The 27,007-nt window shown below is 39.9% G+C and overlaps 2 protein-coding genes across 2 annotated transcripts; one reads left to right on the forward strand and one right to left on the reverse strand.

Annotated features, from left to right (window-relative positions):
- Positions 1–61: 61 nt before the first annotated feature.
- On the forward strand, positions 62–16,096 carry LOC139452247 (neurogenic locus Notch protein-like). Its single transcript, XM_071233646.1, has 7 exons — positions 62–128; positions 953–1,066; positions 8,325–8,438; positions 10,877–10,975; positions 12,711–12,923; positions 14,611–14,847; positions 15,873–16,096. Exons 1-7 carry the CDS (start codon positions 62–64, stop codon positions 16,094–16,096), a joined length of 1,068 nt encoding a protein of 355 aa, XP_071089747.1.
- A 5,830-nt stretch (positions 16,097–21,926) lies between these two features.
- Positions 21,927–27,007, reverse strand: LOC139453165 (2'-5'-oligoadenylate synthase 1A-like). Its single transcript, XM_071234798.1, has 6 exons — positions 26,894–27,007; positions 24,958–25,369; positions 24,300–24,576; positions 23,174–23,322; positions 22,514–22,704; positions 21,927–22,180 (listed from the first exon to the last, which is right to left on the reverse strand). The coding sequence occupies exons 1-6, from the start codon at positions 26,950–26,952 to the stop codon at positions 22,042–22,044; spliced, it is 1,227 nt and encodes a 408-aa protein (XP_071090899.1). The 5' UTR covers positions 26,953–27,007; the 3' UTR covers positions 21,927–22,041.

The following is a 27,007-nucleotide window of genomic DNA, read 5'->3' on the forward strand; positions in this document are numbered from 1 at the left end:
GAGCTCCATGGTTGTAACTCGTGTTTAACATTGCCTTCGCAGTTGCTGGAATCGTGTCATCATGCTATCCTTAGTCTCCGTTCTTTGTATAGCAAGCCGTGCCGCGTTGACTTATTTGCCACATGTCGGTATGTATAACTTTCATTCAGGTTTTACGTGCAGGCAAATATCCGTTTTGTCATGCAGTCTTGTGGAGAGGTTTTATTTTGGTGTTTTGTTTTGATTGCTTGTTTGTTTGTTTCTTTGTTGCGTAACGCCACACTCAGCAATATTCCAGCTATATGACGGCGGCCAGTAAATAATCGAGTCTGTACCAGACAATCAAGGCATTGATATCCTGAGCATCAATCAACGCAATTGAGATCGATGACATGCATTAACCAAGTCAGCGAGTCTGACCACCCGATCCCGTTAGTCGCCTCTTACGACAAGCATAGTCGCCTTTAACTGCAAGCATGGGTTGCTGATCATGAAGACCTATGTATTGTTTTGAAGGCTCAAAGCAAGTATATATTTGTTCTACGAACATTTAGCTCTTGTCAATCAGTTTCAATGCAGCAGGGAGAATGCATTTTTAGGTAGACCTCAAACAGATAATCAGGCCTAACAGTTATATTCGCAGAATAACATTCAATTTGTCATCATTATTGCCACCTCATCCCCAGTCAAATCTTCAGACGAACATCATTTCTATGACATAATGTCTCTTTGGAGATAATATAGCACAATGTCGCCAAGACCCGTGAAGATCCGGGGTAGAACAGGTCTTCAGCAACCCATGCGTGCCGTGAAAGACAACTATGCTTGTCGTTAGAGGCGACTAACGGGATCGGGTGGTCAGGCTCCCTGACTTGAAACAAACTACTGATCCAAAACATATGTTTAACTCGTATAATGTACAGCAGATACATGTTGACACAGAATATCTGAATAACGAGGCTCTTTCCTTCAGTGTCTGCGGCAATCACTACTGCTCCTCCGTTCGTTTGCTTCAACGGCGGAGTGCGTATCGTGAATACAAATTGGTGTCAATGCTCTGATGGATACAGTGGAGAACGGTGTGAAAGTAAGTGTATATATGGCAGCGTTGGGTAAGCATTAGCTGCCAAGTCGTTGTATCTGATCAGACCCGTGGAGGCCTAACGATACAGTGGTTACAATGGCGGAGCAAGCCATGCCTACCCTTTTCGCGAATACCTGGTGTCGTTACTGATTGTCAGTGATTCATTTATATAATTTCCTTCACTATTTTGCCTTTTTGTTTGTTTCTCTGTTTGTTTATTTTTAAGGCCACCCTCAGCAATATTCCCGCTATGTGACGGTGGTCTGTAAATAATCGAGTCTGGACCAGATAATCCAGTGATTGACAACATGAGCATCGTTCTTCGCAATTGGTTGTTTAACGCCGCACTCAGCAATATTCCAGCTACATGACGGCGGTCTGTAAATAATCGAGTCTGAACCAGACAATCCAGTGATTAATAGCATGAGCATCGATCCACGCAATTGGGATCGAGGACATGCATCCACCAAGTCAGCAAGCCTGACCACCCGATCCCGTTAGTCGCCTCTTATAGTCCATGAGCCAGAGAAAATTTGACTACAAAACAGAGGGACAAATTACCAATATGATTTTCAGCTAGCTTGATGTCTCAACTGTATAATTTCATGTGATGGACATTTCAGATGCCCAGCTAAATACGATTTTTGCGGCCATTTTCCAAGATGGCGGCCATTTTTTCACTTTTTCTACAGATTTCAGAAATAAGCTTATAACACAGAATTTATTAATTTCAGACAACTTTTATTTACTGATATTGTTTCAGCACTACATTGCACACATTCTGTTATGCTTTTTGTATATCACTGAGTTATAATTCTTGAGTTAATGTTGAAATTATATAAAGATATTACCCTTTTTTAACATTTTACTTACATCTTTTCTTTCCAATGCAACGTTGTTGAGTAATAATTGACACCTTATGATAGATAAAAATTGTCTAATGTATTTTCATATATGAAATACCATTTGGAAGTTAAAACACGCTAGTGCATAAACATAAGCAGCCATTTTTAAATATAGTGCACCTTTTCACAGATAATTAAAAAATTAAGAAAGTCATTACATATTGCAACCAAAACTTGTTTTTATATTTCCTAGCTAAATTTCCAAGAATCTAAAGTGTTTAAAGTTAAAATATACACATTGTGATATTACATTTATATGTGTTTAATAATAACATCCAATGTATACATATAAACAAAATTCCACTTTCATTCCAACATGACCCTTCTGCAATTAAATATAACTTGTTCATAATTCAAAAGCCACCACTGTCCTTCTATTTCACAAATCTTCTACTTCTTAACAATCAGCATCTAGTAATATCAACTCACCATATTAAACAGGAGACAGTTTGCTTGAGTTTTATGCCGTTGACATTAACATTGTAACACAATTTAGCATGAATATGGCCAGTACTTGTAACAGTTTCAAGAAGATGAGGATGTCTTATATTCCGTCCCAAAACCAGCTGTGTGATACACATCCAACTGTCAAATTCAGTCATCTTCATCGCTTGAGTCTTCTGCATCTTGATCTCTTCATCATTGTCATCCATGTTGGAGCAGGGTGACAACTTGCAGGCAGAGGTACATTTAAGACCATTTAATGTACATGTGCACTCACGTGGTCAACAAGTACGAGAACATCTGCATGACATCAAAACCAAGGACCACTTCTGGACTGCCAGATTTCCTGTGTCGTTTATTTCCCAACCATGGCCTGCAGAGGGATCTGGTAAGTCTGGAGAATTTTCAAGGCTCCTCCTGCAAAATGCTGACTGGTAATTGGCACGAAGGGTGTGCTGGAAAAGCACATCTTTACATGGTGGGAGCTGTTCAGATTCAACATCCCCGCCTCTACCTTCTTAAACACTTCAGGAGAAAGATGCCACTCAGTACCAAGATCTCCAAAAGCCTTTCTGAAAGTTTCATCTCTTAGAAGCAGTTTTAGAGCCCTCAGATTGCCGTCGCCAGCCAATGCACTCAGAGAGTCACATTCAGTCCATGCATGTAGCCCCAATAATGCTGTGCAAGCCTCACTCTCTAAAGCTTCAGCAAGTTTTGTTATGTCCACAAGCCTCAAACGAGCTTTTGTACCTCGTCTGATAATGATTCTCCTGTTGATCTTTGTGCTGAGAGCAAGACAGATAACTAGCACATCTGTGTCATCTGTGACAAGAACCAGATCTGAATGCACATACTTCCATGTGTAACAAACATAGTTTTGTTACCGAGCTGTTCACGTCACCTTAGCTCTTTCCAACTCTGTGCCAGAAATCTAGTGAGGTTGTTCTTACTCTCGGTACATGCAAGAAGTCGTCTCCAGTTTTTCAGTTTGTGTCCTTCTCTTATCTGCGTGAAGATAATGCCTTCAGTTGAACCCCGATTCAGACGCTCAGCTGACTTGATCACCACATCAATTCTGTTACATCCCCGACCAGCGTGCAACATCTGGGCAAACACTCGATCAGACAGCTCATCAAATGTGTGATTTACGCCGTGGATTTTCTGAATGATGGCCATAGCATCAAGAAGAGCAGCACTTTGGGTGGGGTACCATCTGCATACGACACTTTAGTCTCCAAGTGTTTTGCCAGAGCAGATTTATTTGTCTTTTCATTGTGCCAGACCATTTGCAAGATACCAGGGTAGTGGTCCAAAATGGTTGCTCAGCACATCACGCATGTCTAACTTTCTGTTCTGGGCAATGAGAACCATATTTGCAAACACTCTTCTGTCAGCTTTTAGGATGATTTCTGTGATTGTACACTTGCTTGTTTTCTTGTTAATGTACGTAAATGATTTCAAATTCATCTTCTTCACGGTGCTGTAGAATCCTTCACCCTTCTGATTGGAACACCTGATAAGCTTTCTCTCCCTTTTGCCTTGATGTCAAAAGATCGGCAGAAACTTCAGGGGAGCCACTGCTTCAATGGATATGCAAACAAAATCTGAGTCTTCAGAAAGCGGGTTTGTCCCGTTCTCTAATGTATCAACTAATGATCTGATGTCAGATTCATCCCTACGAATGCGTGGCCTGTCCAGTTCTGAATGGCTAAGGGAAGGTGACTGGACTGAAATTTGTTCACGTAGTTGTCTCAATGCAGCTGCTCTGTGTTCAGCAGTGAGATAGTAGCGTGACACGGTCCCTGGCTTGAGACTGAACCCTCTAGCGTGACACGGTCCCTGGCTTGAGACTGAACCCTCTAGCGTGACACGGTCCCTGGCTTGAGACTGAACCCTCATGTCCAACCAGCAGTTTGGGTGTCTTTGTTTACAGTTTCTTCTGTGGTCTGATCAACTGCAATACTGCCAAAGGGATTCATTTTCCTCAATTGGACAGAGAAACCCTTGTTGCGAAAGTGCTCATACATCCATGGACTTGTCTCCTTTAACCGAGTATCTGAGCAAAGTACACAGGAAGTAACCATGCATAGTTGGTTGTGTTCATTGCAAAGCACCAAGGTATGACATTTCTGATGCAAGCAACATGAAGATGCCAGTCTCCTTCCCTGTCAGCACGAAGTAGGCCAAGCAGAACATCCACCATGTCAATGTAAGTCATCCAAAAGGCTGAGAGTTGACCTCTTTCATGGCGCAAGACATTTAGGTGACTGTTGAACATTTCATGTCATCCATGTCATCCATGTCATCTCTTATCAGTATGTTATATCCTGTCCAAGAACTTATTGTCTGATTTGATGGATCATGCATTCTGACAAGAATCCAGAGTGAGTGTTGCTGGTGTGCACTTGCTTTTGCGACTTCAAATTCAGTAGAAAGGTCAGCTGGCACAATTGGGGGTGGACCTTCCCTTTTCCCCACAGTGTAGATAGGAAGTAGTTGACCAGAAGGCTCAATTGTGGCATACATGTCAGAGAAGTTGGCTGAACTATTATGCCACTGACACAATGTGATGTCCCTGATCCACTTAGTACTTCCTCTTGTCTGTCAATGTTGTCAAAAGCAAGTACAGTTGGAACAGACTGGTGGATGCTTGCTGGAAGAGGTACTTTATCAATGTCTACATGTTCCATCTTGTCAATACACAGCGCAGTGTCAGTCTCCTCCAAGGTGTAATATGAACAAGAGTGTCCCAAGTGATTTAAAGTTTTGATCAGCTCAACATTACCTGTCAGAGTTTTTATTACCCATGGAAGAAGAATGTGCTTTGGCGTTATTACTTTGCCAGCAGTAACAGCAGCAACAATGTCCTGGGCGATGGACCATGAAAGTCTGCTAATGTGAGTTGAGGGTGTCTCTTTGCCACCAAGTAAGACATTCAGAAACCTTATGACACTACTGGGTAAAGAAGAATATGTGGAATTCAATTCTTCAGAATGTGGAGGCCAAGGCTGTTCTTTGATTTCACTCTTTATTTGTCCACGTAAGAACATCGCTGTATCACTGACTAATGTTTCATATTTATCATCTGACTTTGTATTCAGTTTGTCCTTCAATGAAACGTAATCAGCAGCTATAGTTTCAAGCAACAAGTTGTGAGGTCTGATGTATACCCTCCGTCCCACAGTGAAAAAATGCAAAGATTCTTTAAATTCAGCCTCAAGTTTCCCACGAAGATGATATCGAAAGGACAAGTCATTGCATCAATTTTATTTCCACACAGATGCATTGTATTTATCCATTTACTGACAACAGACAGCAGTTTCAGATGTAATTGGGGAATTATATTTTTCGTTACACAATTTTAGGTCTCATTGTGAGTAATTAAACTCCATATGAAAGAAAATATTGTTCTTTTTTTTCTTGCAGGGTTTTAAATAGATAATGTTTATTTTAACTATTGTAATATCTGCAAAATTTATTTGTTTTTTGTATTTAACTGAAATGCAGAGATTTCATCACACATGAGCACTCGGAAATTTGTGTGTAAATTTGGAGAACATTTTGAGCAAGGAAAACAGGCTTTGCAGTGCAAGAAAACAATGTAATTTCTGTGATCACTTATTATTACAAATACAACAAATAGCTGTTATCAATCACAAAAGTTAAATGCTATGTAAAGTCATAACACTGAAGTAATCAATTCTTAATGTCTTTGCATTATGAAAAATATTTTAAAAAATTGATTTTTTAATATAATTTGATAACAGAGAAACATTTATTGCAGAAAACCATACAAATTGTATATCAAAATGTGTGGAATTTAGTGTCTGACACATTTCATTACACAAAAGTTGCCTAGGAATTGTAAATTCTTTTTTTCATGCTTATTTCTGAAATTTGGAGCAAATTGGAAAAAAATGGCGGCCATCTTGACAATGGCGGCCAAAATGACATTTAGCTGGACATGTGAGATGTCCATCATGTGATTTCATGAAGTGTGGACATCAGGCTATCTGAAAACCACGATGGAAATTTGTCCCTCCATTTGGTAGTCAAACATAAAAATCAGGGGTCTGGCTCATGGACTATTACGACAAGCATTGGGATCGGGTGGTCAGGTTTGCTGACTTGATTGATGCATGTCATCGTATCCTAATTGCGTAGATTGATATCATGAGCATCAATCTACGCAATTTGGAAAAGATGACATGCATCAACCAAGTCAGCAAACCTGACCACCCGATCCCGTTAGTCGCCTCTTACAAACGTGAAGATTCCGGGGTAGAATTGGTCTTCAGCAACCCATGCTTGCCGTAATAGGCGACTATGCTTGTCGTAAAAGGCGACTAACGGGATCGGGTGGTCAGGCTCGCTGACTTGGTTGATACATGTCATCGATCCCAATTGCGTGGATCGATGCTCATGATGTCAATCACTAGATTGTCTGGTCCACACTTGATTATTTTACAGACCGCCGTCATATAGCTGGAATATTACTGAGTGCGGCGTTAAACAATAAACAAACAAAATAAGCAAATCTTACGACAAGCATGGGTTGCTGAAGACCTATTCTATCCCGGATCTTCACGGGTCATTTTACCTTTTGCGTCAATGGAATCTGCGTGGGCAGTAATTGAGGCCGATTACGTTTGACAGTTATTATTAACAGAGTACCGATTTTAACCATTTTGTCGAGAGGAAATTTGATGATGTTATTAAGCTGCATTGTCTTAGGTGATGTGTCGAGTAAATGATTTAAGAAGTATCAGTGTTTTGGGGTCTATTTTCATCGAAACATACATTCGTGGACAATGAGTACATAGTTATCAATTTATTTCTTAAGAGAACTGAAAGAAGTGATTTTCGTTAAAACCGTGAGTATGGTATAAGGCCGTTATAAGCGATATCCCAACACTATCACGGCAGGGGGCACAAGTGGGAACAATGTTATAGTTGTGGGTTTGAGACGGGAACAATGTTATTGTTGTGGGTTTGAGACGGGAACAATGTTATAGTTGTGGGTTTGAGACGGGAACAATGTTATAGTTGTGAGTTTGAGACGGGAACAATGTTACAGTTGTGAGTTTGAGACGGGAACAATGTTATAGTTGTGGGTTTTAGACCGGGGCCAACCCGACTTTTTTGAAGAATAAGTTCAGCCCCTGGCAAGATAATTGTCAACGGTCCAATTGTTAACACCGTTTTTGTGGGAAGGAAAAAAATATGTATGAAATGAGTCGAGGTTCCAAATCAGGGTCTTGAGGATATTATTTATGTGTAAAACTGATTGCATAAGTAAACGAAACTGCAATGTTATGTATGCTTTTGTGGTGATTTGGTTGGTTTGTTGTTTAAAGCCGCACTCAGCAGTATTCCAGCTATATGACAGCCGTAAGTAAATAATCAAGTCTTGACCAGACAATCCAGTGATTAATACTATGCGCATCTATCCACGCAATTGGGATTGATGATATGCATCAACCAAGTCAGCGAGCCTGACCACCCGATCCCGTTAGTCGCCTTTAACGGCAAGCATTGGTTGCTGATCATGATGACCTTTGTTTTGTTTTAAAGGCTCAAAGCAAGTATATATTTGTTCTACGATCATTAAGCGCTTGTCATAAGATGCGACTAACGGGATCGGGTGGTCAGGCTCGCTGACTTGGTTGATGCATGTCATTGATCCCATTTGCGTGGATCGATGCTCATGATATCAATCACTGGATTGTCTGGTCCATACTCGATTATGTACAGGCCACCGTAAAAAAAAATGGAATATTGCTGAGTGTGGCGTTAAACAACAAACAAACAAACAAACAAACAACTGATCCAAAACATATGTTTAACTCGTATAATGTACAGCAGATACATGTTGACACAGAATATCTGAATAACGAGGCTCTTTCCTTCAGTGTCTGCGGCAATCACTACTGCTCCTCCGTTCGTTTGCTTCAACGGCGGAGTGCGTATCGTGAATACAAATTCGTGTCAATGCTCTGATGGATACAGTGGAGAACGGTGTGAAAGTAAGTGTATATATGGCAGCGTTGGGTAAGCATTAGCTGCCAAGTCGTTGTATCTGATCAGACCCATGGAGGCCTAACGATACAGTTGTTATAATGGCGGAGCAAGCCGTGCCTACCCTTTTCGCGAATACCTGGTGTCGTTACTGATTGTCAGTGATTCATTTATATAATTTCCTTCACTATTTTGCCTTTTTGTTTGTTTATTTTTAAGGCCACCCTCAGCAATATTCCAGCTATGTGACGGCGGTCTGTAAATAATCGAGTCTGGACCAGACAATCCAGTGATTGACAACATGAGCATCGATCTTCGCAGTTGGTTGTTTAACACCACACTCAGCAATATTCCAGCTACATGACGGCGGTCTGTAAATAATCGAGTCTGAACCAGACAATCCAGTGATTAATTGCATGAGCATCGATCCACGCAATTGGGATCAAGGACATGCATCAACCATGTCAGCAAGCCTGACCACCCGATCCCGTTAGTCACCTCTTACGACAAGCATTGGGATCGGGTGGTCAGGTTTGCTGACTTGATTGATGCATGTCATCGTATCCTAATTGCGTAGATTGATATCATGAGCATCAGTCTACGCAATTTGGAAAAGATGACATGCATCAACCAAGTCAGCAAACCTGACCACTCGATCCCGTTAGTCGCCTCTTACAAACGTGAAGATTCCGGGGTAGAATTGGTCTTCAGCAACCCATGCTTGCCGTAAAAGGCGACTATGCTTGTCGTAAAAGGCGACTAACGGGATCGGGTGGTCAGGCTCGCTGACTTGGTTGATACATGTCATCGATCCCAATTTCGTGGATCGATGCTCATGATGTCAATCACTGGATTGTCTGGTCCAGACTCGATTATTTTACAGACCGCCGTCATATAGCTGGAATATTACTGAGTGCGGCGTTATACAATAAACAAACAAAACAAACAAATGTTACGATAAGCATGGGTTGCTGAAGACCTATTCTATCCCGGATCTTCACGGGTCATTTTACCTTTTGCGTCAATGGAATCTGCGTGGGCAGTAATCGAGGCCGATTACGTTTGACAGTTATTATTAACAGAGTACCGATTTTAACCATTTTGTCGAGAGGAAATTTGATGATGTTATTAAACTGCATTGTCTTAGGTGATGTGTCGAGTAAAGGATTTAAGAAGTATCAGTGTTTTGGGGTCTATTTCAATCGAAACATACATTCGTGGACAATGAGCAATGAGTGCATAGTTATCAAGTTATTTCTTAAGAGAACTCAAAGAAGTGATTTTCGTAAAAAACGTGAGTATGGTATAAGGCCGTTATAAGCGATATCCCAACACTATCACGGCAGGGGGCACCAGTGGGAACAATGTTATAGTTGTGGGTTTGAGACGGGAACAATGTTATTGTTGTGGGTTTGAGACGGGAACAATGTTATAGTTGTGGGTTTGAGACGGGAACAATGTTATTGTTGTGGGTTTGAGACGGGAACAATGTTACAGTTGTGGGTTTGAGACGGGAACAATGTTATAGTTGTGGGTTTGAGACGGGAACAATGTTATAGTTGTGGGTTTGAGACGGGAACAATGTTATAGTTGTGAGTTTGAGACGGGAGCAATGTTATAGTTGTGGGTTTGAGACGGGAACAATGTTATTGTTGTGGGTTTGAGACGGGAACAATGTTATTGTTGTGGGTTTGAGACGGGAACAATGTTATAGTTGTAGGTTTGAGACGGGAACAATGTTATAGTTGGCGGTTTGAGACGGGAACTATGTTATATTTGTGGGTTTGAGACGGGAACAATGTTATTGTTGTGGGTTTGAGACGGGAACAATGTTATTGTTGTGGGTTTGAGACGGGAACAGTGTTATAGTTGTGAGTTTGAGACAGGAACAATGTTATTGTTGTAGGTTTGAGACGGGAACAATGTTATAGTTGTGGGTTTTAGACCGGGGCCAACCCGACTTTTTTGAAGAATAAGTTCAGCCCCTGGCAAGATAATTGTCAACGGTCCAATTGTTAATACCGTTTTTGTGGGAAGGAAAAAAAATATGTATAAAATGAGTCGAGGTTCCAAATCAGGGTCTTGAGGATATTATTTATGTGTAAAACTGATTGCATAAGTAAACGAAACTGCAATGTTATGTATGCTTTTGTGGTGATTTGGTTGGTTTGTTGTTTAACGCCGCACTCAGCATTATTCCAGCTATATGAGAGCCGTAAGTAAATAAACAAGTCTTGACCAGACAATCCAGAGAATAATATTATGAGCATCGATCCACGCAATTGGGATTGATGACATGCATCAACCAAGTCAGCGAGCCTAACCACCCGATCCCGTTAGTCGCCTTTTACGACAAGCATAGGTTGCTGAAGACCTATTCTACCCCGGAATCTTCACGGGTATTTTTGTGGTGAATATTTGTAAGTGTGTCACACCTCTTTTTCAGAATGCATACAATGTCACAATGCTGCTGAGTGTTCAAAAGACACCAAGAACAATACCATATGTTCCTGTTACCCCCCAACCAGCGGAGACCGCTGTGACAGTAAGTTATTTACACTGGCCTGTTGTGTATTAAGTCTTAACAGCTTCCTTGTTTATTCCTTTCCGTCTCCAAGCAACGTCCTAGCTTTGACCGTTCCTTGTAAATTATCGAATTTGGAACAGAGGAAAGCTGTGATGGATATTTAATTTTATCAAAAAATGTAATGGATGTGGTCAGTCTGTTAAAACAAAGAGTATCCCCACTTAGACATAGTCAGATACTCAAATATGTAAGTTTCTGGATTTTCTGGTTGACCGTATCTTTGTCAACTTTGGGTTTTGGTTTGGTTGGTTTGTTGTTTAACGCCGCACTCAGCAATATTCCAGCTATATGACGGCGGTCTGAAAATAATCGAGTCTGAACCAGACAATACAGTGATTAATATCACGAGCATCGATCCTCGCACTTGGGATCGATGACATGCATCAACCAAGTCAGCGAGCCTGACTACCCGATCCCGTTAGTCGCCTCTTACGGCAAGCATGGGTTGCTGAAGACCTATTCTACCCCGGAATCTTCACAGGTCCTTTGGTTTGGTTTGGTTTGGTTTGTTGTTTAACGCCGCACTCAGCAATATTCCAGCTATATGACGGCAGTCTGTAAATAATCGAATCTGGACCAGACAATCCAGTGATTAATATCACGAGCATCGATCCACGCAATTAGGACCGATGACATGCATCAACCAAGTCAGCGAACCTGACCACCCGATCCCGTTAGTCGCCTCTTACGACAAGCATAGTCACCTTTTACGGCAAGAATGGGTTGCTGAAGATCTAATCTACCACGGATCTTCACGGGTCGTTAGTGACATGATTGTCACGGGAGTTTCCCATTACGTAATGTATTAACATCTTGGTAAATAGTCACGCGAGGTACGTCAGTGGTATCTCTATTTTATGATAATTTAACGAGGATATAACTTATATTTCTCACTGGATGGGATGTAACCCTAGAATCCCCACTGGGGGGACGGGTTGAGTTGGGAGCAAATCAATCATTCTGACGAGGACAGTGCATACATTTAATATAACATTTTTACGTATTTAGATCTTTTAACCCTGTGTAGGAATTCTGTTCTTTTTCAAGCTGCCACAATTCAGGTTAAGCGGTATTCATTAATAAAATGAAGAAATCGAGCGATACTCAAAGCTGGAAGACTTAAAATAACACTTGACCTAACCATAGCTACGTCTCGATAGTATACCTAAGGAAGCCTTTTAGGGCCATTTGTTTTTCTATTTTTTTTCTTGAAATTTCAAGATGTTATGTTGAAATTTCAAGATACATAGTTAGTTGAAATTTCAAGACAATCATCTTGAAATTCCAAGATGATAACTTGTAATTTCAACTTGGTATCTTGAAATTTCAAGAAAAACATAAGTTGAAAATTCAAGATACATAAGTTGAAATTTCAAGATAATGATCTTGAAATGACAAGATACTAAGTAAAAATACCAACAAATGGCCGTAAAAGGTTTCCGTATATACCTTTTTTGAAAACCAGTGATATTACAACCAGTACAAGATCATAATTGAATCTCTCAAAACAATGGCTTAATGGTAGAAAAGCCCGTTACGGTATAAACAGTACAATGATGAAAGCTTCGTTTGGGATTAAGCAGTGCTTGGAATGAGCGCACTGTGGCTACCTATATTAGGCGATCGGCTAACTGGTTGTATTCAATGTGTAAGTCTATAAAAGTTCTTTGAAACAATTCTGGATATATTACAGGAACCACAACAAGGTCAATCTCAAGCAACATTGCCAGAAATAGGAAAGCGTTCCATTGCAGAAGCGGCGAGAATGGGACAAATTATGGCGACGATACCATCTGGACTGGCGATGTCTGCTATGATCTTCATGTGAATAATGTTATCATTATCGACCTCGGTGGACAGTATCAAGTGCAGACAGTGCATCTTAAGAAACATGGCCATCAGAATGGTAAGCTATTCTCATAGTTAGATTCTAATAGGCCGCGTTAGATTATCTCTTGAAGTTTGCACTTGATCATGCCCACATCTTTCAAGTGAGTGAGTGAGTTGGGTTTAACGCCGCTTTTAACATTATTCCAGTTATATCGCGGCGTGTCAGCTTAATGTGGGAGGAAAGCCCGAAGTAATGCAGGTCTCAGACGTTTACCACTTCGGTGAAACCCACGAGCATGGGTATGGTGCTGACAAACCTAGAAACATAATCGGGGCGAACTGGGATTCGAAACCACAATCGTGGGTTTCTGGCGTGCCCAAGGGACGCAACTCTGCACAGCGAATTGCGGCGCCTTAGACAACTGGTCCACCCGTGCCCCACATCTTTCAAGTGTATGAGTAGTCATCAGTAATATGTACGTACGCCCAATAATGTTGCCATTAATATGGGCTGCGGGGTAGCCTAGTGGTTAAAGCGCCGAAGGACCGGGCTTGATTCCCAACAAGGGTAAAATGTGTGAAGCATTTCTGGCGTCCCCTGTTGGAATATTGCTAAAAAAGGCGTAAAACCGAACTCGCATATAATATATTAATGTTTACTATTTCCAGTGGCCAAAAGCACCGTTATCAAGCCTTGTCGCGTACGTTGAGATCCTTTCGCCCCACATGTTTTGAATCATTGTAATTACGAACTGGCCAAATTGGATGATTCTTTGGTGACATAAGTTACCATCATGTCTTATAAACTTCTGCAATGTTGCTGTGGAACTGTTCATGGCAACAGAATGATTATATTGTATTCTGTGACCTGGTAGGTCAAAACTTGAGCCTTTTATGTACAAAATGAAATATAATCAAATTATAATACGTTTTCCTTAATAATTTATGTATTGACTCAATTAGTATTTAATATATCCTTACACGAACATATGTTATGCTCTCTGTCTCATGGCATTCATTCACCTCACTTGTACATATATTATGCTCTCTGCCTCGTGGCATTCATTCACCTTACATGTACATATATTATGCTCTCTGCCTCATGGCATTCATTCACCTTACATGTACATATATTATGCTCTCTGCCTCATGGCATTCATTCACCTTACATGTACATATATTATGCTCTCTGCCTCATGGCATTCATTCACCTTACATGTACATATATTATGCTCTCTGCCTCATGGCATTCATTCACCTTACATGTACATATATTATGCTCTCTGCCTCATGGCATTCATACACCTTACATGTACATACATTATGCTCTCTGCCTCATGGCATTCATTCACCTGATGAAGGAGTAACCATATACTCCAAAACGTTGTGTCCCTCATAATAAAGAAGGTGACATCCATATATTCTCTTCCTTATATGTATCACTTCTAAATGCCCTTCAATGACCCGAGATTCCGGGGTAGAATAGGTCTTCAGCAGCCCATACTTGCCATAAAAGGCGACTATGCTTGTCGTAAAAGGAGACTAACGGAATCGGGTGGTCAGGCTCGCTGACTTGGTTGATACATGTCATCGATCCCAATTGCGTGGATCGATGCTCATGCTGTCAATCACTGGACTGTGTTGTCAAAACTCGATTATTTACAGACCGCCGTCATATAGCTGGAATATTGCTAAGTGCGGTTAAACAACAAACAAACAAACAAATCAAAGACCTGGATTTATGTTCCAATGTTTGTTCACAGTTAACCTGACCATCCGAGTTGGCTTGCACCCTGCGGATCAGTGCGCCGTCATGAGAGGGGTAAGCTGCACGGCATACAACGGACACTGGCCTAACGGAACTGAGAAACCCTTACTTTGCAATAAGACGCAAAGTAAGCCAGGACGATACATTGTCATTGAGAACAACGTGCAGGCAAAATCAATCTTCTGTATCGTGAACGTGGAAGGTGTGGCTGCATCTGTTTCAAAACGCACAGGTAAACATTTGTGGAACCTTATTATCAACACAAGTTAAATTGCTTCAAAGATGCAGCAACAAACTGATATGTATTCACCCAAATACCCATAAGGTTGCAGGAATTTGACTGAATGTTGGTTAATAAAAACTGACTCAATCTTTTATTTCTCTGATCTTATGAAAATTCGACTAAAAGCAGATTCCGACTACATCATAAGTATGTTTTTAGGAATAATATCAACTAGTCATGATACCATGTGTTTGCGAAAAAGGTACGAGTGCCCTGTCCCTCCGGTGGCACCGTCACAAACACATGCAAAGGCAAGCAAAATAAAGTTTTTTAGTACGGAATCAGGACGCACTTGTCAGGCAGGCCAATGAAGCGTGGGGTGAGAAAGAAAATCTCACCCATTTTCATTCCTATTGAGCTGACGAAAACGGGAAAATGAATATAACTAGATATTTTACAATAAAGTGGGTAAATATAAAAACGCCATAGAAATCGGTCTCGAATATCTGCGCGATTTTAGGCCAAACATTAGTGATGTAAATTATACGATTAGATCACTTAAAATCAGTGATAACACCAGGAGTTCGCGAAATGGGTAAGTATATCCTGATCCAATGCTAGCAACCGCCACCCGTGTTGTTTGTATGAAAAGGTAAGTGTATGTTGCCTAACGCCGCACTCAGCAATACTGCGGCCACACGATGGCGGCCTGTAAACAGCATGGACCAGACTATCAAATGATTTGGAGTCTGGACCAGACAATCCATGGCCAGTAACGCGTTGACTGATTTTATTGAAACTAAAATTGACATATATATATACATAAATATCTACTTTTGATTACTTCTTCAGCGAATACATAGTTTGGGAAATACAATTGTAAAATTTTAATTAAAAATTAAAAAATCAAACTCTTTAGATTATTTTCATCTGCAAAGAAAAGGGTAGTTTTGAGTTATGTCCTTCAGTAGATTGATAATATCATAAAAACTGATTACATGATAACAGCTACCTTTTCAAATCTTTTACTGCAGCCATCTACACAAACGCAAACGCGATCTCACATTTCACGGCTGTCCCATCGTTCTCCACCATAAACACACAGACCAGGTTGGCATGCGCAGTATCCTGTCTCCAAGAACCAAAATGTCTGAACTTCCAGTGGACCGACCCAACCTGCTCTCTCTACGGCGGAACTACCTGGCAAGGGCTTAACAACAGAGACGTATATCGGTTGCAAAATTTCAATCAGACTTGACATTTAAACGTCAATATCTGAGCCTTGTGCTGCGGAATGAAAAGGAGTTACAATGATAAGCTGACTGATTTCTAACGGTTTTAAACATGTTTAAGGAAACCCAAGAGAATAACTCGTACCCTAGTGATATAAAGTATATGGATTTGAATTTGTTAAGTTCCCTTCTCTCTAGGAGTGAGTGAGTTACATTTAACGTCACATTGGCAATATTTCTGCCATACCGTGACGAGAACTTGGACATAATAAATATACAAATAATAATATTTATATGGCCTTAAAAGCTGTCAGCGATTGACAGTATAAAAACTAGAGCATCACAGTTTCGATTTTTAAAACAAGTTGTGAACATTTAAAAGAATACATTTTCAATCAACAATACAATATAGAAATGGACTATAGATCACCAGCAACCAAAGTTAGGCAACCTTACAAGGGACCGTGGGGACGTACGATACTTTTGCTACCCCAGCAGGATTTACACCATCCCTTCAGCTGCTGCTGAGGGTACGCAATTAAGCCATTAGTTAAAATAAACAAATATACTACGTTAAATATTGAGGTATGAATAAATGTACTTTGAATGATGTGGTCTTACATATCCTCTCAGGGGGACAATAATTTAACGCTACGTCAACCCCCTTTGAGGATACAGCCACGTCACAAGTTATACATTACCAATATAAAATATAGCTATCTACACAATTCAAAATGTATCAGTATGTTCAATTTATTTTAAGAAAAGTTAAATTAAATGAGAATAGATACTACTAAAAAGATCCTATATTGATGATGAGTTGAAATATTTATCCCTTGTGAGGAAAACCTTTCTCCTGGAACATAATGTATTGGGGACCGGTCACTTCATATTCTGGGCGGAGTGATCACGGGGTGTGTGTGGATGTCCTTAAAATATATTTTGAGAATATATATTATGTCCCCTGCTTATTCTGTATTATTTGAGTTTTATCATTAAAATATGCACTGCAACTGAGATTTTGTCGTTTAATAATGTTATTGTCATTTTGTCTTGACTGTATTTTAGTACAGCACAATACATTATCAATTTGTCGATTATTTGCTTTTCTCACTCACTACAAGCCAATTATACTTGTGTTGATTCATTTACAAATACCATTGATTGCAAATGTGTTTTTTTTAAATAATAGTTGAACTGATTTTGAATATGCCAATGGTGAACCCATATCTTATAAATGATTATACTTGATCACCAATGAAGATATTTTCAAGTGTATTCAAAGATTTTATTCCCCTTCCAGTTGTTCTGGTCATAAGCATTAGGCTTGTGTACTCAATAAGGGACCCTCCGGGGTAGACAAGACTTCAGCAACCCATGCTTGCCGTAAAAGGCGACATTGCTTGTCGTAAAAGGCGACTAACGGGATCGGGTGGTCAGGCTCGCTGACTTGGTTGATGCATGTCATCAATCCCAATTGCGACACACAATGATTTGCTGACACGTTCAAGTAACGAGTTAATACCACATGTACAGATAAGGCGACACAGACAAATATACAAGTCTCAATTATCTGCCGAATAATGCATTGGGCGTATAAGACAGAAGTGAGGTATAAATTATATGAGTGGATCACTTAAAGTCAGTGATGACACCATGTGTTCGCGAAAAGGGTAAGCATGTCCTGCTTCACCGGAAGCACATACATTGAAGACTAGTCCAACTTAAGATATGCAGAATTATCCTCAGTGATATATATTTACAACCCATTTCGTGAAGTGAGGACAGCCACCGTGGTGTAGTGGATAGAGCATCTGCTCGGAGAACGGAAGGATAGAGGACACGGGTGGCGATGTCGCTGGGTCGAGTTGCGTCCCTTGGGCACGCGAGCAACCTGATGGTTGATTCCTCCCGATTGTCAGCACCATATCCGTGCTCGAGGGTTTATACAGTGGTAAACGCCTGAGCCATGGATCACTTCGGATTTTTCTCCTGCATTAAACTTCTACGGCGTGTTATTACTAATAGATAATACTGTTCAAGCGGCGTTAAAATCCAGCTGACTGACTCACCGTTCTCTCTAGCAGCGTTATAAAATAAGACGACAAAAGATGGTACTTAATGTTACCCAGTTTGGCGCTCGGCGTCAAGGGGATAAAAGATGGACTGATCAACTCCCGAGTAAGTATAAGTGTCTGAGTGGGACATCGAATCTCGATGGGCTAGCACTATAAAACCGACATTAGTCCGGACTAATGCCATGCAGAAGTTCCTATAAACACAAACACACACAGGCACGCTCGCAACCACGCACACATTCAAGTACGCGCGTCGCTCTCTAAGTGCAAATTTTTTGAACGCCATATACATTGGGTATTTATATGCTACCGTACATACAATATCAAAAGTCTAAATTAAGTAAGAGTCAGTATTCAAGGGAAGAGGTGGAGATATTTCTGATCCTGATTTGGGCTGTGTAAGAGGTTTGAAGATATAATTCACAATCACAATGTGTTGTATATTCAAGAGAGTATACACTATGTGCAAATCTCTTTCCACCCCTGTGGTTCTGAATCGAACTCGTCTTCTAACAAGTCCAACGCCACAAAATGCAACCCATTCACTCAAACAATCACCTCCCCAATAGTAATCAAATGGATGCACCCTAACGGATCTTGTCAGAATGCCATTCTTGGGAAAATTAAATGAGACGATTCTAATTATTTATGTACTGTTTTTTTATAATTAATAATCCTGATGACTATGGGAATGCGTCGTATTCATATAGACGTCGCAGATATGCGCACCAACAAGAATTTCGGACCCGTGATTCCGGGGTAGAATAGGTCTTCAGCAACCCATGCTTGCCGTAAAAGGTGACTATGCTTGTCGTAAAAAGCGACTAACGGGATCGGGTGGTCAGGCTCGCTGGCTTGGTTGATTCATGTCATCGATCCCAATTGCGTGGATCGATGCTAATGATATCAATCACTGGATTGACTGGTCCAGACTCGATTATTTACAGACCGCCGTCATATAGCTGGAACATTGCTAAGTGCGGCGTTAAACAACAAACAAACCAACCAACCAACAAGAATTTCTGCTCTTGACTTGCTTAAACACCAGGAGGATAACATTCATAATCTAAAAAACATTAAATATGTAACTGGCCATATATTTTATTGAACAGGCTGTATGACTATCGTTAAGAAATGTTTGTTTTCCGAAAGAAAAGAAAAAATATCTTTAAGATAAGATAAGACTTTATTATCTCAAGGGAAATTCACATTTCACAGTTGATTAGCACTAAAAATGAAAATGAAAATATATGATATTAAAAGATGTACATAAGAAAATAGGACACTTACTAATATAACCACGAGTAAAAACATGCAGACAATTGAACACTAGAAAATTAAACACTATCAGAAGGAATGGTATTTTAAAATATATGTATTTATATCACAGCCAGAGTAAACGTTAATAAAAGGCACAATGACAGGATAAGATTTGTGTACAGCGAACTGTTAAAAAGTATCAAACAGATAAACATTTACTAATACTTGGTATGAATGATTTCCGGGCCCTGTTTGTTTTCAGCATCGGCATGCGCAGTCGGCGGTCGGCGAACGTAGAAAGTGATATTCGGAATGAAGGATATGACTACGGTCATTTAATATCTTACGCGGCTATTTGACAATTTGCTGCTCATAAATTTCGCCCATGTGTTGAAATTAAACGTTAAAAAGACAAAGAACACCTCCAATTTTAATTCTAGAAACCCAAAAGTCCAGAAACTCTACGGTCTTTTCCCAGTCTCGGTCAAAGGTATTTACAAAAATAAGCATGCTGTTTTCATTGGAACATACTAAGGAAGAAAAAATGAAAACAAAAAGTTAAAAAACTCAATATTTACACCATCTCACCCATGGGCGAGAATATTTTCCTTTACACAAAACTCATGTTTTTGTTTCGCAAATACTTAACTTGTATTCCATCAAGTATCATACACAAAATGTAACTCATTTTAACTTAATTCAACGATTTTATAGCGATATTGAAATAGTTCGCCCATGGGCGAGGAAAAGGTTTGGCCCATGGGCGAGAATATTTTCCATTACACAAAACTTATGTGTTTGTTTCGCAAATATATTTGCATGCATTCCTTCACGTATCATGACACAAAATGTAACTCATTTTAAGGAAATTATTATAGATTGAGCTTTTGCTTGCTTTTATTAAAATTGTATGTATATTAGACTTGTTTTGAACAGACAGGCTCACATACCAGCAGTTAACAGTTCCCGTACATATATAAATGTCACAAATGATTTGATACCATTTACAGTCACAAACTGTGGTCTGTTTACAAGAAAAGGTTCTATCCATTTAATAATTGTTGAATTAACAGACATGTCACATCATTTTTGCGCAAGCAGATGAGGCTGTATGGTATTAAAAGCAGAGGAAAAGTCAACAAACAGGATTTGTACAAATGAATAGGAAATTTCATGATGTTTGTATATATTGTCAACAGTGTAAGCGTGGCATCCCCTACTTCTCTGCCGTATCTGTAGGCAAACTGGAGAGGGTTAAGTAAATGTTCTGTCTGTCTAATACGTAAATTCTTTATAATACGTTCGAGGCATTTCATAGGTATGGATGTTAAAGCAACGGGTCGGTCATCGTTATTAACAGGATTTGGAATTTTTGGAACAGGGATAACATTAAGTTGTTTGATAGGCATTACTTAGAAGTTGACGGATGACAAGATAGACACAATTTTATGGATAACAACTTCTTTAATACTGTGAAAAGCGACGGTATAGATCCTTATAGATCCTTATACCGTTGTCAAGCAAGACTGAATGAGGGTGTAAGACCCTCATTCAGTCCTGCTTGACAACGGTATAAGGATCTATACCGAAAAGTCGCTTTCAGAATTTGTTATCCATAAAATTGTGTCTATCTTAGGATAACATTAGATGTACTCCAATGTAAAGGAATAAAGTTAGTATCGATGTAAGTTTGGAATATATTTTTGAAAATATTACAGACTTGATCACGACATTCCTTCAACACCATCCCAAACATATTATCAAGACCTGTAGCTTTGCGGACATTTTTTTTTGAAAATGATTGTAGCACATCACAGATAATTACTTCTAGCATTTCGCAATCTGATAAAGCATTTCTGAACATGTTTCTTTCTTTACTTAAGTCTGTATTGTCAAAGCGCGCGAAGAACGTATTCAACTCACTGGCAAAGTTCACGTCCTTTGAACGAGTCTTCTGAATGCATCTTACGAACGATGACCGAGTACCACATAATCCATGATGGGTGTAGTCCTAAGTAACATACGGTTGTAAACATTCACTAAAATGAATAGTATATTCAGGCTCGGTGACTTGCTTAATTCTCTGTTATTTAACACCTGTGGCGCAGGATACGCCTATCTTTTCGCGAACAGCTTGTGTCATCACGATGTGATAGTGATTAATAAACACATGCTCATGATTTGGTCAGAATCGTACCAACGACTCTGCTTTTAGCAGAGATTGTTACGGTGCTTTTGACGCTTTTATGTACATGTACATTCTTCTGGAGCAATCTGTGTGTGGAACCACAACAAAAAACACTTCTATTCTGACAGTTGGACATCATCCGACGGTATTATCCCAACTGACCTTAGTCATGCGTTCTCTGATTTTGGAATAATTTGCGATTTGATATAAACAGAATTCGACAAATAATATCAGCATTAACTACGGCCTGTTGTAGGGATAATCTAAGAACTAATCATAATATCTAGAGTTATAAGATGTACCAAAAAAAATACTTTTGCATATACCTGTACATGCATTGATACTCGTTCGTTTCAGTATGAGCTAAAGGTACTCGGTAAGGAATATAATGTATTTGCGGGATACCCTTTATTTCAAATACAAACAAATCTCATTTGCCTTTCTGTCACTCTTCAACGTCGATGTTTTTCATATCCACCAGCGTTGCCTTTGCCTTTCTCTGAATGTTTTCCACCTCATGAGACTTCAGATTATCGGCAACATTCACGAATGGGTTGGCTGGGTCAATCACTGCAGGTGGGTCACTGCAATCAAACGATGTTCGATCACAGAGCAGCTCAAAAGTTCAATGTCGGAAAAATATGTATCTGATAAAATTGTTTGTAATATTGTTCTGGTTGAGATTATTAACCCAGGAAACAATACATACTATCCAGAAGCTTAAGCTATTATCTGTCATACGAATATGTTTTTGTTTTTTTATAAATTACAATAAATAAATTATGTATATAAAAAACTGTTTGAACGTTTAATCACTCACTCTGAAATGCAAGACTAACTGAACTCTGAAATACAATAACAGTACTCTAAAATACAAGACTGACGGCACTCTGAAATTCAGGACGAACGATACTTACTGAAGAATCGGGTAATCAGACACACACTGCTCTGAAAGTGATGTCATCTTCAACGATCCAACACTGCTAAGTTTTTCCATGACTTTCCTGAATCCTGTCCTGATATCAAAGGTTTCAGGCTCCCCCCATTCTTCCCACAGTCCAATGACAATCAGCTCGACGCAGTACGATCGAATATTGACAGCTTCAATCTAAAAGAAACCATTAGAGTACTGTTTCAAACCAGGTACTTTCAAGGTGAGATTCATGATAAATGGAGGCAGTGAACTATTTAGGCTTCAAGTGAGCTCAGTGTAGCTTGGCGTGTAACGTAATATGTTATTTGGCGGGACTGCGCGATCACAATGTAATGTTCTTCTATGAATACCGTTATGTAACAATAAGCTTGTACAGTAAAGTTCCTGAGATGAAAAGTATTCATTTCCATAACATTTCGTCAAATCTAGACCCTGTTTTGTTTGACATGTCACAATTGGATTTCATCTTTCTTTTTGTGAACAGAGACTCAGTAATATTTGATTTTACGGAGCCTGACATTATTGTTGAATATCAGGGCTTTCCGTTAGGTCAGGGGGGAGAAGCCTAAAGTACATGCATGTACTGGCTGACGATGAACATCGTCAATTACCTTAAGAGCTAAATTAATTGTTTTCACCTCACCTCTTTCCAGTATTTCACAAGACGAATCAGCTCCTTCACTTGTGGTGGTTTGTGTTTCACAAAATCGATCTGATCCTGTGTGAGGCATGCTGAATAGAGAGGCCGGGTTGTTGGGGAATTTTTCATCTCCAGAAAAATACTTCTCCGGTCTAGTAGCAAGGGAATAGAAAGAATATCAGACGCTAGAATGATGTTTTGATTGTTAAAAGCAGATCAACATTCATAATGTTGTGAAACGGCATACACTTTGAATCAGACATATATACATGCACATATACGTGGAATCAATGTAAACATTGTTTGTGAACAAATGAATTTCACACGATGGCCATTTGAAAGACACTGCTCTTCTTTCGGTAGGAATACATGAGGTGAGGTGAGGTGAAATGGGGTTTAACGTCGCGTCCAAGATTATTGCACTTATATAGCGACTTGCATGCACGTGTGTGTGTGTGGCTGCTTGTACTAGACCGGACTGATGCCGGTTTATAGTGCTAGTTCACTGAAATACCATGCCGCAGTTTAACATGAATACCCCACTCAGACACAGTATACTGACTCCGAGCCGACCAGTCCTTGTTTTAGCCCCTTAATGCCGAGCGCCAGACAGGGTAACAACAAGTACCATCTTTTAACGTCTTTTGGTATGACGCGGCCGGGGAACGAACTCCGGACCTTCCGCTCTCCGGGCGGACGCTCTACCACTAGACCACAGAGGCGGTCAACATATTGAGTATCCAGGTGACTGATAGTTAATCAATGTGGCCATGATTCAAGAAACAGATGTTTTCAGCTTTTACTCGTAGTCGTTATACCCCTTGTCTCATATCAAATGAGGGAAGAGTGAGTGAATGTTGTTTCGCACTAAGCAATATTCAGCCACATCACGGAGTCGAAGATGCCGAGGACGTTTCCAACCTGTGACCCCACTGATATCTTGGTTTCTTCATAGTTTCAATCAATTAATGTTTGTTGTTCACTATTTTCAAGTATAAGATATCTAATCATAAATATTTAAAGTTAAATATACAGTATGCGCGAGACTATTCTCAACAGTACTAATACATGGCGTCACGATTGTGCCCTTAAATTATGAAAGGCTCAAAGAAAGAACCTGTTGGCATACCTTTTCCTAGATCCACCGCTGGGAGAAGATCAACATCAATCAATTCTTCTTCTTCGTGGCCAGTAATTTTGAACTGAACTGAGCGATGTGTTTTCCGGGTGAAGAATTTATCCTTTGCCCACGTTATGTCGCCATGATCTATATGCTCTTCTAACGTATCGAGTACACTGTCTATATTGTTGTCCAGCTCTTCCACCGAGTCAAAGTTGTTGATGAAGGCAACCAGATCAACGTCAAACGTGTCCTTGATATTAGTGCCCTTTTCCAGAGAACCTCCCTTGAAAAATAGAACATAGATCAAGTGTTACATGACACGGACAGACAGACACATCTTGTCCACAATATTCCAGCTGTATCGGGATCAGACAAAGTTATTGACACGTCCCACAACTTTGGTGTACGATGGAACACAGACAAGTAACTGTGCCTGACCACACGATTCTCATGCATATTCGACTCCTACGACAAGCATGAAGTTTTGGGAACCTTTTGTCACCTGGAATCTCTACACGTACGCTGTAAAAGACATATCATTTAATTGCATTTTAGACTTAGACGGTGCACAGGATTCTACGTGCTGAAGACGTACTGATATGACTGATACTGTTTAATAACGCAGCGATTAAGAGCTATAACAATGTATAAGGTATTCACTTACTTTCACAAATTTGCCAATGATGTACTTGGTGTTGTGTTGCATGAACAGCATGAGCTTCTCTACAGCCTCGTTGCATCTTTTCATCTTTTCTTGGTTTGGATGGATATACCTTACCAAGGCATCGAAACCACCACAACGACGCAATTCGGAAATAAATGCGTTTGTACTTGTGGACGAAAATCCATGACACATCCTGGTATGATTGGCACGACCAGTGTCAAGGAAAAATACCTTTGGGCATTCTGTGCACTTATAATTCATATGCTGTGCTTTCATATGAGACCTTATTTGTTTCACACCATGAAAACTGTAGCCACAGTAGAAGCATTTCTCACATTTGTGTACCTCATGGCTATATATGCCATGGTCGTTGCAGAACGTCTTACTGCAAACTCGACACGTTAAACTCATCCTGTGTAAACAATAGAAGATGCAGATGATATGTATATCAAATATGTCATCAATATCATGTCACCACATCAATGTAGTCATCAATTCAAAGATTGGCATAGTAATGAATAGCAAAGTACGTGTACTTATACTGGCTCTTACGCCAATGACTATTTGAGCCCGATTGATTGCGAATTTCCTCAACGTAGCTGAAGAGTGTTTTATAAGATGTCTGGGCGACTAATTAATCTTGGTAAGGTGTGTGGATTGGTTTTAATGACAGTCTCGGAGAGAAATGGGTACCGTTATGTGACAGTATGGACTTGGAATGCACAAACAATAATTTTTAGGAATTAAATCCAATGCCCATAAAGAAAATATGTCATCAACACATGACAAAGACAAGAACCAGTTAATGAAACACTGGCCAAAAGAAGAAAAAGGATAAATAACTCTACTAGGACAGATATTAGTTACTAAATCTTCCCTCTTCCCTAGTTCATATATTTTCTGCCCCACCTTACACCCTATAAGTATTAGAAAAATCCATTTTGACTTTTGTTTGGAGGATGATAGACATTAGGTAATGCATTAATATGTTAAAAATATCCCAAGTTTGCTGATCCGGTCCAGAATCATGTTTACGAGAACATACAAAAGTACCTCATACTTTCACTGTCGGAAGAACATTGGGGAGATATACATGCCGTGCCGAATTGAATTCAGTTTCAAATGTTACATTTAGCGCGTGTTGGATATGCAGGTATTCCAGCTGTGCATTGAAAGCGCTGTATATGCATTGTTTACATTATACAGTACATTATACTTGCAAAGATGACAGGCATTTTCAAAAAGACTGTGTTGCTTAGCGGACACCTCTGAAGCAACTGTAGCAAGCCATTCAAGTTTTTGTTCCACGTCGTACATCAAGATTATGACGTTACACTGTCCATTGTGCTACAAACATTCCGATATAGGAAAGCGCTAAATTATAAACTCTCTGCTGTCCATAAGACTTTATACACTTTCTGAGTCGTTTTATGTCATTTTGTCGCCATACTTTTCATGTAGTAATTACCGTAACACTTCCCTTAGAGTATCCCTGTATCCAGATTGCCACTTAACACACATCTCAATAGCACAAGCCCGAATTCACTTCACAAAGGCAGAACGTAAAAAAGGTGCGATTGAAGTTCAATTATTGAAACATATTAAACAAATACAAAACAATGTTTTGATGGAACATTTTACGTATACCATTACTTTTTTTCAAATGTTGAACCTGCCAAATAAGATTTTTCTGCGTCCCGCCCACCACCCTGCTGAGTCCGGAATGCCCTCCGAATAGACCCCCGAATCCCGCGTACCAGAAGGGGGGTGTCCGCCTCACACTTGCCTGTCGAATTTCGTATCAAGTAGGTATACCGCTTAATGCGGCGTTAAAGAACTAAGAAGTAAAACAGTGGCTGGACGTTATCTACCATGTGTCGTGTTCCGCTTGCACTATGTGAGTTTGCCTTCATATCAACACACGTAATACACCTACCTGTCGTTACTACAGCGGGTCCTTGTTAACATCGACGTTGATTTGAGTCGTAGTTCCATGGTAATTACATGGTAGTTTTTCCTCCAAACGTAAATCACTTTGCCTGGTGGAGTC

This window comes from Haliotis cracherodii, unplaced genomic scaffold (assembly GCF_022045235.1).
Source record: "Haliotis cracherodii isolate W230 unplaced genomic scaffold, xgHalCrac1.p SCAF_9, whole genome shotgun sequence".
Classification (NCBI taxonomy): Eukaryota; Metazoa; Mollusca; class Gastropoda; order Lepetellida; family Haliotidae; genus Haliotis; species Haliotis cracherodii.

Bases quoted from the DNA above. Each gene is read 5' to 3' on its own strand.
- LOC139452247 (XM_071233646.1), top strand. From the start codon at position 62: ATGCTATCCTTAGTCTCCGTTCTTTGTATAGCAAGCCGTGCCGCGTTG. The intron at 1,067-8,324 runs GTAAGTGTATAT...TCTTTCCTTCAG, and splicing joins CAGTGGAGAACGGTGTGAAA to TGTCTGCGGCAATCACTACT. The intron at 8,439-10,876 runs GTAAGTGTATAT...CCTCTTTTTCAG, and splicing joins CAGTGGAGAACGGTGTGAAA to AATGCATACAATGTCACAAT.
- LOC139453165 (XM_071234798.1), bottom strand. From the start codon at position 26,952: ATGGAACTACGACTCAAATCAACGTCGATGTTAACAAGGACCCGCTGT. The intron at 23,323-24,299 runs GTATGCCAACAG...CCTTGCTACTAG, and splicing joins AGCGGTGGATCTAGGAAAAG to ACCGGAGAAGTATTTTTCTG. The intron at 22,705-23,173 runs GTGAGGTGAAAA...GGTTTCTTTTAG, and splicing joins TTGTGAAATACTGGAAAGAG to ATTGAAGCTGTCAATATTCG.